This window comes from Populus euphratica, unplaced genomic scaffold, assembly GCF_000495115.2.
Source record: "Populus euphratica unplaced genomic scaffold, PopEup_1.0 scaffold2564.1, whole genome shotgun sequence".
NCBI classification, from domain to species: domain Eukaryota; kingdom Viridiplantae; phylum Streptophyta; class Magnoliopsida; order Malpighiales; family Salicaceae; genus Populus; species Populus euphratica.
This window is the reverse complement of record NW_011502414.1, coordinates 8,548-20,901: the sequence shown is the minus strand read 5'-3', so window position 1 is coordinate 20,901 and position 12,354 is coordinate 8,548. Positions and strand designations below refer to the sequence as shown.

The 12,354-nt window shown below is 30.5% G+C and overlaps 1 protein-coding gene across 1 annotated transcript; it reads left to right on the top strand.

Moving 5' to 3' along the window:
• Positions 1 to 1,538: 1,538 nt before the first annotated feature.
• LOC105119155 (aluminum-activated malate transporter 2-like) lies at positions 1,539 to 4,549 on the top strand (the record flags this gene model as incomplete). The annotated part of the gene is made up of 7 exons (XM_011017262.1): positions 1,539 to 1,556; positions 2,525 to 2,690; positions 2,794 to 2,934; positions 3,041 to 3,313; positions 3,455 to 3,567; positions 3,660 to 3,803; positions 4,055 to 4,549. Coding segments are annotated over 7 exons (1,350 nt in total), but the record flags the coding sequence as incomplete, so codon positions are not given.
• Positions 4,550 to 12,354: the final 7,805 nt, after the last annotated feature.

The window sequence follows — 12,354 nt, the reverse complement described above, 5'->3', positions numbered from 1 at the left end:
AAATGATGAGGATACCCTACAAAGTCTACTACTTAATATACATGACCACACTTATGCATGTTTAGGAATAGAATAAAAGAAAGAAAAAAAAAAGAAACAAAACAAAAGAAATAAAGTTATTTACAAGAAAAGTAAAAAGTAAAAATAAATAAATATTATAATTTATACAAGAATTTACCTTCCCGGCAATGGTATCAAAAATTTAACACGACCAAAAGATTAATATTTTCTCCTAAGTGCAGGAGTGTCGAAGTAATAAATAACCTGGTAAAACCAAAATCAAACCACAAAGAGGTTAATTGTATAAATTATAAATAATAATAATACAATAACAATAATAATAATAGTAATAATAGTAGTAGTAGTAATAGTAGTAGTAGTAGAAGAAGAAGAAAAAAAGAAGAAGAAGTTGATAAGAACTGTGAGATGGAATATCAATGTAAGGATTAAACAATGATAACAACAAATATCAAGGTTAGAGGATCCACTAATGATATTTTAAACAAGTATAATATAAACTATTATTATTCAATTAGAAATCACACATAAAAAAGGTTCTAATTGAATTATGAATTGTTAACATGATTATATTAGTTATCTTTATTAAATGACTAATGTTGCCAAAAATTACCAACGAGTAATATTCCGACGGTCAGATTTTATCGGTGAGACCATCAATAAAAATGTTGCCAACAACTTACGTGCCTTATATTAACTTAATTAATCCATAGATAAAATTATTTAATAATATAATATTTAAATAGATAAAACTAATAAATAGATCTTGCAGGGTGTTGATAATGTCACTCTAAGGTTTGTTTTCGAGTGATGTGTTGTGTTAAGAATTGTGACAATGGAACGAATATGAAAATGAAAGTTTTGTTGCTACCTTCATTAGCTAATAAATTTCTAGTTAAATTATTTATTATTAAAAAAAAAAGTTTATTAAGTTTAAATTTATTATGTTTTAGTTTTTTTACCTCGTTTTTGAAAAACAAAAGAAGGAAAATGGATAGTACTTTTTATTCCATACTAATTGGAAAATAATAAAAATAAATTAGGTTGAGTTTGTAAAATATTCTTTAAATAACATGATTTCATTTCTTGGTGGTTCTTTATGATCATAGATATTGGTCAGACCAAGATTCTTATTCCTACAATAGGTGTCGCACCATGAAAATAAAAATGATATATTTTTACAATATTTTATTCTAATATATGGATGTTCAGGTGGGCGGGATTAAGATACTATTTAATATTGTAGTAATAACTATTTTTTAAAATATGTTCTTGTTTAATAATATAAAAAATATTTTTTTATTTTTAAAATTTTATTTTTAACATTAATACATTAAAACATTGATTCAAAAAATCAAAAAAAGTTAATTTTAAACAATTTATTTAAGAAAAACATTTTCAATAAACATACATTGAGCAAGTTAACTTACCAAACAAGTTCTAAATATCATTTTGCCCTCAGCAACTAAAAATATACCTCAATTTGTTTTATTTTCTTGAAAGTTTTCTATAATAAAATAAAAGTTAAAGAAGGAAGAGTATGTATCATTGGAGAAAGAACATACTTTTTTCTAAATATTAAAACACCCCAAAAAATTAACTTCGCATTCACTCTAATTTTTTTGATATATGACTAAAGTAAGGTGAGAGTCTAGCTAGTGTATTCCATGAGAAAACCCCTGTACAATTCTAGGTACAAAATCCAATTCCTTTTTCAAGATGCAAAATAGTTGAAGTACGAAAAAGAATTCTTGAATTGTAATTGTAATGATTTCATGATTAACAATTTTCAAAGAACCGGTGACAAAAAGCTTATACAATTGTTTTTCATTTTTCAATTTATTTTATAATTTGATTGGTAGAGCTATTCATATTTATATTATGACAAAGGTTTGTTGTGATACATTAAAAAATTTGATTAAAAAAATAGTTATTTGAAAAGCTTAATGTAACTTTTTAGGTGAGATCTCATTTGTGCATGCATGTATATAAAGAAAACATCAAAACATGGTCATAAACTTCCAGAGTATATTAAAAAATAGTGTTTGAGAGTATTTTTATAGTAGTTTTTTAAAATAAATTTTATTTATAAATATATTAAAATAATATTTTTTTATTTTTAAAAATTATTTATAATATCAACATATTAAAATAATCTAAAAACGCCAAAAAAAATATTAATTTAAAATAAAAAATAAAAAAAATTATTTTTTTTTAATAAAAACGCTTTTAGTATGTAAGAATGCCTAAAAGATACCCTTTTCTTCTTATAAATTAGAAGAGCATGTAGAGTGCCTCCTCAAGCATCTTTCTTGGCCAACTCTCTTTATTCTTTGCTCTCTTTGATCTTTCTCAGTTCATGCGAACTTGCCCAACTCATTCAGCCATGGAGGTTGCGTCTGGAAGCGGTGACAAAGCTGGGTTTTTCACTCAAGGACGCTGGTGGCTCAAGGCCTTGCCTGTGAAGTTCAAAGCTAACATGGTTGGTATGGCTAGGAATATAAAGAAGCTTGGACAAGAAGATCCAAGAAGAGTTGTTCATTCACTAAAAGTAGGATTAGCTCTTACATTGGTATCAACACTCTTCTACTTTTACCCAATTTACATTAATTTTGGTTTCGATGCCATATGGGCTGTTATGACTGTTGTCCTGGTCTTTGAATTCTCCGTGGGTAAGTCTCTGACCTTTTTAAAAGTACAAGAAGAATTCCCCTTCATGGTGAAACCTCTACTCAAGTCATAATATGGTTTGATTTTTGACAAATAAATTTTCAGGGGCTACTCTTGGAAAAGGATTGAATAGAGGAATGGCAACACTACTGGCTGGTGGACTAGGTATTGGAGCCCATTACCTAGCAAACCTCTCTGGACATACTGGAGAACCTATACTGCTTGTGTTCCTTGTCTTTCTACAAGGTATCTATAACCGCGCATGCACACAAAAGAATTATATGATCCTTACTATTAAAAGAGAAGGAAAAAAGTACGCGTATATTCAAAATTATTCTGTTTTTTATTGCAGCCACTATATCAACATTTTTAAGGTTCTTTCCGAAAATTAAAGCAAGATATGATTATGGAATGTTAATATTCATTATGACCTTCTCTATGATAACGGTATCTGGTTTTCGAGAAGATCAAATATTAGAGTTAGCACATAAAAGATTATCAACCGTCAGCATAGGTGCTGCTGCTTGTGTCATCGTTTCTATTGTGGTTTTCCCTGTGTGGGCTGGTGAAGATCTTCACAATCTGATCGTTCTCAACATTGAAAAGCTTGGCAACTCCTTAGAAGGTATGTATGTCCCCAACAAAGCAGTGCACTGAGTCGTAGTACCAATCAAGTATTAGATGCATTCATGCCAATTGTTCCTTTTTAACTAGATTTCAACATGCAGGTGCTCAAAAACTTACTCAGATAACGTAAAATTTACAGGATTTGGTGATGAATACTTCAAAAGAACATGGGGTGAAGAGAGCAAAGACGACAAGAAATTTTTGGAAGGATACGAAAGTGTTCTCAATTCAGAAAATAGTGAAGAATCCTTGGTGTGTGGTTATCTCTCAATCCCCCCCCCCCCCCCCCATAAAAGCTCTATTTACTTGAATTTTTTTCTGATAATATTTTTGGTGCCTTCCAGGCTAATTTTGCTGCATGGGAACCAGGTCATGGTCGGTTCCCATTTCGACATCCATGGAAACTATACCTGAAAGTTGGGACTCTGGCTCGAGAATGTGCCTACCGAATTGAAGCATTGAATGGATGCTTAAATGCTGACATTCAGGTATAAGAAAGGAAATTAGCTCCCCAGCAGCTATCTCATCTTTGATGTCTACATACAATGTGATAAGCTACTTTAACCCTTTGGCATATCATATGTTGCGATCCATTGTCATCAAAATGAGTGAAGTTCAAGCTTTTATGTGTGGGTTAAGCAATAAAAAAATGAATACCAATTAGGAACATGTATGCTAAGAAGCACTCAGGTGATTCGTCACATGCTTATCTCTAAATATTTTCTGCTTATTCTTGCAGGCATCATCAGAAGTTGGTAGCATAATTCAGGAAGCATGCACAAATTTGAGCATAGAATCTGGAAAAGCACTAAAGGAACTTGCATTGGCAATCAAAATAATGGTGCCGCCATCTTCTGCAGATTCCCACATTGAAAATGCAAAATCTGCTGCCAAAAAGATCAAATCTTTACTCAAATCAGGCATATGGGAAGACATTGACCTGCTGAAAGTTATACCAGGGGTTACAGTCGCTTCAATACTTATTGACGTGGTCACATGCACTGAAAAAATTTCTGAATCCATATATGAACTCGCTTCCAATGCCCAATTCAAGAGTGTAGAGCCAACTCTATCACCAAAAAAGTTACATTCAGGACAAAATCAGAGTATTAAATCAGCTCAGTTAGTCAATTGCCCGGATGTTGGCATCAATGTCAGGGAATTAACTCTGCCTTCCCCACCAAGTGAGAATTCTTCAGCACCAAAGGCTAGCAAGCAAAGGATGGAAGTGTAAATATAGGGGCAGGGGCGGAGATGGCAGTAGTTTACGGGGAAGCTCAAAATTAATATAATAAGTTATATTATTAAATAACCTATTTATTTAAAATATATTATATATTACATATTTAAATACAAAAAAATCAAAATATTTTGCAGGCCAGGCCTCTAATTGCCTCCTCCTAGTTCCGTCGCTTTATAGAGGTAACTTGTATTCGAATTTGTATTATCTTTTTCTGGTACAAAATAAGTGCCCTCTTCTTTTAGGATAAGGAAAATATCAATCTTTTCAGCCATTTTTGGGTAACTTGTATTTTTTACTTACTTGTCATTTTGGCGAAGACAGAATACATGGAACATCAGCCATTAATAACAACCTTAAGCCCAAAGCAAAGTTATCAATTTGCTTGAAAATCTTCTTGTCACTTTCATTCTTAGCAGAACAATGAGCTAGCTATGAGCAAGCCAAGATTATACATGTAAGGTGACCAAGTTGAAGATGCTCCTCTGTTCTTCATGCATCATGTTGTGCTGACGTATCTTTGATTGAGGTCTGACATGCACGAAGGGATACCCAAACTCCAATATTATATGTGTTGTATAATCCAACTTTTACTTGTTTAAATCTATATGAAGCGATATGATATTTAATGTGCTGATAAAAAGAATTTGTCTTTGGTTGCCCTCGTAGAGCCTCCAGAACGATATTTTGGCAAAAAGAAAGACTAACAAGAACTCGATGTTTTGACAAGATTTGTAGATATATTTATGAAAGTACTGTGTCATTGTCAACAACAAAGTCCATCAACATCATTATCAAAACCAAATTTTTACACCCAAGAAAAAATGTCTTCAAAACTATTTTCAAACAAAAAGAATCTTCAAAGAAACATGTTTCCAAAATAAAATACAATTTGGGTTACAAATGGACAAGAAATTAAGTTATAGTTGGTTAGAAAATTATATATGCATGCAATTTGGGGTTTAATTAAAAAAAATAAAAATAAAAAAAGATTAAATTGATCATAATCAAAAGAATGGAAAGATCAACAATTAAAATAGAAAAGATAGAAAAGTTTAGAAGTGCAATTAATTTAATTAAGAGCCTAATTGAGGAGAACATTGAAATTAAGGGCAAAAATGGCTACATTTACAAGCCAAAGACCAAAATGAAAGAAATGGAAAGGTTTGGAATTCCAATTAATTCAATTGAGACTTACTTTAAGGTTTGACCAATAACATAACCAAAAGATTAATATCTTTTTTTAAGTGTTGGAGTGTTAAAGTAATAAATAACTCAGTAAAATCAGGGTCAAAGCATAAAGAGATCAACTATATAAATTATAAATAACAACAACAACAACAATAATAATAACAGTAGTAGCGGTGGTAGTGGTAATGATAATGATAATAATAATAAGTTAAAGAGGACTTTGAGATGTAAAAATAATATAAAAATTAAACAATAAAAATAAATATTAAGGTTAGAGGATCCACTAATGGTATTTCAAATAAGTATAGTATAAACTCTTTTTATTACTCAACTGGAAACCATATACAAAGGAGGTTCCAATCGGATTGTAAACTGTTAACATGATTACATTAGTTATTTTATTCAAATAATGCTAATATTTATAAATGTTGTCAGGTATTCATGATTATAACTTATATTAGTAACAAATCAAGTTCCTTTCATAGCATAAGTGTTGGTTATATCATACAGTTCGGCTGTAAAAGTGTCAAACATTTGTTGTACCAAGTGTTATACAACACAAATCTAAATTAATTATTTAACAAGCAAAGTATTAAAAGTAAACAAGATAACAAATACAAAATATGTTAGTAATAAACATTAAAGTCTATGTTGAGTTTACACTATACTTATTCTTACACCATTAGTGTAACCTTTTCACCTTAATGTAATAAACTTAATTAAACATAATAAAAAAGAGAAACATGAATAAATAAAATAAAAATATAAATAAGATAAAAGTTAACTAAGTAAAGAACACTACAAAAATTTCACTTAATAGCAACGAATTTACTGATGGAATATTTCTGTTAGTAATTTGAGATCAAACTTACCAACAAAACACTTTCCGTACGTGATTTCATCGGCAACTACCGATGAGCAGTGTCCGTCAATATTTAACAACGAAATTAAGGATGGAAAGTTCAGAATTAAAAAAAAAAGGGCAGTTCGTCGACGTGGAGGTTTTTATAGGAGATTTTTACCGACAGAATCACCAACGAGTTCCAAACGGCAGCTCCGTAAAATGATGTGACCAGTTCACCGTTTAAAATATTGATGGAATTACTGAAGGATTCGAAATGGCAGACCCATACCATGTTTGATTTTTCTGTTAGAATAACCGACGGACTCACTGATGGATTATTCCGTCGGTGAAACCGTCAGAAAAAGTTAATACATGCCCTCTCTGCCGACCCTCTCCTCCTCTATTTCTCCTTTTTCTTCCTAATCCCAACTCTCCCTATATGCAAACAACCAGCTCCCCTCCTCGTAAACAAAAATCTCCCTCATCTCAACATAACAAGTTATATTTCTTAAAGTTTGTGGTCACGGCATCCGTGTTTTGATTTACCGATGAATTTTTTCAATTTTTATAAGTAATTCTATCTTTTAAAATTTTAACATTTAAATGTCAATTTTATTATTTTTTTTTAGTATATGTATTTTGTTAGTAGATATACGACATGACCAAAAGATTAATATCTTCTTCCAAGTGCAGGAGTGTCGAAGTAATAAATAATCCGACAAAACCGATGTCAAATCACAAGGAGGTTAAATGTATAAATTATAGATAACAATAATACAACAACAACAACAACAACAACAACAACAATAATAATAATAATAATATTAGTAATAGTAGTAAAGAAGAAGAAGAAGAAGAAGAAGTTAATGAAAACATTGAGATGAAAGATTAATGTATTGATTAAACAATGATAACAACAAATATCAAGGTTAGTTGATTCACTAATGGTATGTCAAACAAATATAGTATAAATTCTTATTATTCAATTGAAAACCACACCCACAGGAGGTTCCAATTAGATTATAAATTGTTAACATGATTACATTAGTTATTTTATTTGAATAATGTTAATACTTGTAAATGTTGTCAGACATTCATGATTATAACTTATGTTAACAATAAATCAAGCTTCTTTCATAGCTCAAGTGTTAGTTATATAATATAGTATGGGCTATAAAAGTGTCAAGCATTTGTTGTACCAAGTGTTATGCAACATAAATCTAGATTAGTCATTTAACAAACAAAGTATTAAAAAGTGAACAAGATAACAAATGCAAAACATGTTAGTATCAAATATTAAAGTACACGTTAAGTTTACACTAGACTTGTTTTTACATCATTAGTGTAACCTTTTCACCTTGACATAATAAACTTAGCTAAACATAATGAAAGAAAGAAAAAAATAAATAAACAAAATAAGAACATAAATAAGATAAAAGTTAACTAAGTAAAGAAAAGGAAATGGAAGGCATAAACAAGATATTAATGAAAGTAAAACATAAACATTATAAAAAAATACAAAGAAAGCAAGAGCATGATTTTGATCTGGAGACCAAGATGCCTAAATGCATGGCAAATGACTCCTTTTATAGGCCAAAATTAGAAACTATTAATTTGATGACTAATTGATGAGTGGGTGGCCAACTCTTGACTTGGTGACAATCCTTATCTTTTCTTGTCTGCCCAAAAAATCATTGATAATGTCAAAATTCGAACCACTTAAAAACATGAAAGTTGTAGGAAATTATCTCAGCTTTCTAGAAAAAAAAAATAAAGATCATTTGGACTTCTAGAGCTCTAGATATGGGCTAAATACTAAACAATATTCAAACTGTAGGACAGATTCTGATTTCTTTGTTGTTGCTACAGGACTTGAAAATGGCCTTTTTAAAACTAGACCTCCACATGAAAATTGTAGGCCTATGTCTTAGCTTTCCATCCATATAAAGTGGACCTCCACATTTTGATCTACTTTATATGGATGGAAAGGTAAGACATAGGCCTACAACTTTCATCTAGAGCCCAAGATTTAATAAGGTCATTTTCAAATCCAAAATGTAGCAACAAGGAAGAAGTTCGAATCTGTCCTGCAGCCCGAGTATTGTTCAATGTTTGGCCTATATCTGGAGTTCTGGAAGTCCAAATGACCTCTATTTTTTTTCCTGAAAAGCTGAGACAATTTCCTACAACCTTCATGTTTTTAAGTGGTTCCATTCTGACATTATCAATGATTTTTTAGGTAGACAAGAGAAGATAAAGATTGTCACCAAGTCAAGAGTTGGCCACCCACTCATCAATTAGTCATCAAATCAATAATTCCCAATTTTGGCCTATAAAGAGAGTCATTTGCTATGCATTTAGGCATTTTGGTCTTCAGATCAAGATCATGCTCTTGCTTTCTTTGTATTTTTTGTAATGTTTATGTTTTGCTTTCATTAATATCTTATTTATGCCTTTCATTTCCTTTCCTTTACTTAGTTAACTTTTATCTTATTTATGTTATTATTTTATTTATTTATTTTTTCTTTCTTTCATTATGTTTAGTAAATTTATTATGTCAAGGCAAAAAAGTTATACTAATGGTGTAAGAATAAATATAGTGTAAACTTAACATGGATTTTAATTTTTAATACTAACATGTTTTATATTTGTTATCTTATTCACTTTTTAATACTTTGCTTGTTAAATGAATAATCTAGATTTATGTTGTATAACACTTGGTACAACAAATACTTAGCACTTTCATAGCCCATACTATATGGTATAACCGACACCTGAGCTATAAAAGGAACTTGATTTGTTGTTAACATAAGTTATAAGCATGGATGTTTGACAATATTTACAAATATTAGCATTAATCAAATAAGATAACTAATGTTATCATGTTAACAATTTATAATCTGATTGGAACCTCCTTTGTGTGTGGATTCCAATTGAATAATAAGAGTTTATACTATACTTGTTTGACATACCATTAGTGGCTCCTCTAACTTTGAAATTTATTATTATTATTATTCAATCCTTATGTTAATCTTTCATCTCAAAGTCCTCATCAACTTCTTCTTCTTTATTATTATTATTATTACTACTACTACTACCACTACTACTACTATTATTATTAGTAGTACTATTATTGTTGTTGTTATTGTTGTTGTTTACAATTTGTACAATTAATCTCCCTGTGATTTGACCCCAGTCTTGCCGGGTTATTTATTACTTTGACACTCCTGCACTTGGGAGAAGATATCAATCTTTTGGTCGTGTCACATTTTTGGCGTCATTGCCGGGGAGGTAAGTTCTTGTACAACTTATAGTATTTATTTTATTTTATCTTTTCACTTTTGTAGTATATAACTTTATTTCTTTTCTTTTGTTTCTTCTTCTTTTTATTTTATTCCTACATATACATGAAAGTGTGACCACATACATTAAGTAGTAGACTTTGTAGGGTATCCTCATCATTTTCAGAAAATATGACCGAAGAAGATAATCAATAACTTCATAATGAGAATAATGAAAATAATTGTGCTAGAATACTTAAAGACCACATGAATCCCACAAGAACAAGTGCACCATCATGCATAGTTTTTCATCCTGATGCATCTCATTTTAATTTTAAGCTAGGCATTATTCAACTTTTACCTTCCTTTCATGGCTTAAATTTAGAAAATCCATATTTGCATTTAAGGGAATTTAAAGAGGTCTGCAACACATATAATGATTCAAATTGTAGCATAAACACCATCAGATTAAAGCTTTTTTCTTTTTCATAAAAAGATAAAGCTAAAACATGGCTACAAAATTTGAGACCTGGATCCATTCATGCTTGGGATGAAATGCAACAACAGTTTTTAAAGAAGTTTTTCCCATCTCACAGAACAAACTCTTTCAAAAAACAAATCACCACTTTCACTAAAAAATCAGGAGAAACATTTTACTAATATTGGGATAGGTATCGAGACTTACTTAATACTTACCCTCATCATGGTTTTGAAACATAGAGATTGGTTTCATATTTTTATGAAGGGTTAACACCTAAAGATAGGCAAATTGTTAAATTAATGTGTAATTAAACTTTTAAAGATAAAGAACCTAATGAAGCAATGGAGTACCTAAACTTGCTAGTTGAAAATGCTCAAAATTAGGACACTACAGACACATATGAATTACTGAGTAAAACTCAACCTCATACATCTAGTAGAGGTATGTACAACCTTAGGGAATATCATGACCTTCAAGCTAAGTTTGTATCTTTAGCTAGAAACGTTGAGGCACTAGAATTAAAAAAAAAAGTGGTCAATTAAAATCTATTCAAAACATTGCGTGTCAAATCTGTAAAACAAATGAACACTCAACCAATGACTGCCCAACCTTGCCTTCTTTTAAAGAATGTTTCCATGAACAAGCTCATGCTTTAAACAGTTTTCAAAGGCCCAATCATAACCCATACTCACAAACATGCAGCCCTAGTTGGAGAAATCATCAAAATTTTAGTTGGAAGAGTGACAATGCATAAACTTCACCACCACAGTTTCTAGCACACTATAATTTCTAAAATTCTCATGGATATGCGTCTTCTTATGCTATACCTCTTAGAAGAAATTTTGAGGAAACTTTGTATGCATTCATTGAAAATTAAGAGACAATCAACACTTAACTTACTCAAAGCATAACAAATTTTAAAGATACTCTTGCAAAATTCACATCTGCTCTTAGTTTTCAAGAGAAAGGTAAGTTTCCATCTCAACCATAACAAAATCCTAAGGGGCAATACAATGCAAATGCAAGTAGTTCTAGAAATCATCACATATATCAAGTCAAATCATTCATCACTCTTCGTAGTGGTAAGGTGATTAGTACTTAAAAGTGCATTTTTATCAAGGTTTTATATCATCATTTTGCACTTAAAGTATCAATAACTCCTTTACGAAAACATGTTTTATAATAATATATCTAATAATATAAGATACTTTTAATTTGTGGTAAATGCTCATTTTAAATGCAGGCCTATCACATAAATGAAAGGATTGATTGATGACTTTAAGAACTTAAATTGCAAGGGCAAAGAGATGACCAAAATTAGAAAAGAGATGTCGGTGCAATCTAAACCAGAACACTGTTCGGTAATTGGGTCATATCTGAAGCTATAGATCTCAGATTTAGGTTTAATTTATATGGATGAAAAGGTAATACATAGGCCTACAACTTTCATATGGAGCCCAAGATCTAAAAAGGTCATTTTCAAGTCCAAATTGTAGCAACAACAAAGAAGCCCGAATATGTCCTCCAGCCCGAGCACTGTTCAGTATTTTGGCCATATCTGGAGTTCTAGAAGTCCAAATCAGCTGAATTGTTTACACAAGAAAGCTGAGATAATTTCCTACAACTTTCATGTTTTCAAGTGGCTCCAATTTTGACGTTATCAATGACGTTTTGGGCACACAAGAGAAGATAAGGATTGTCATCAAGTCAAGAGTTGGCCACCCACTCATCAATTAGTCATCAAATCAATAATTCCTAATTTTGGCCTATAAAAGGAGGCATTTGTCATGCTTTCTCTCTTTGTATTTTTTGTAATGTTTATGCTTTGCTTTCATTAATATAAAGTTTATGCCTTTCATTTCCTTTCCTTTACTTAGTTAACTTTTATCTTATTTATGTTCTTATTTTGTTTATTTATTTTTCTTTCTTTCATTATGTCTAGCTAAGTTTATTATGTCAAGGTGAAAAGGTTACACTAATGGTGTAAGAATAAGTATAGTGT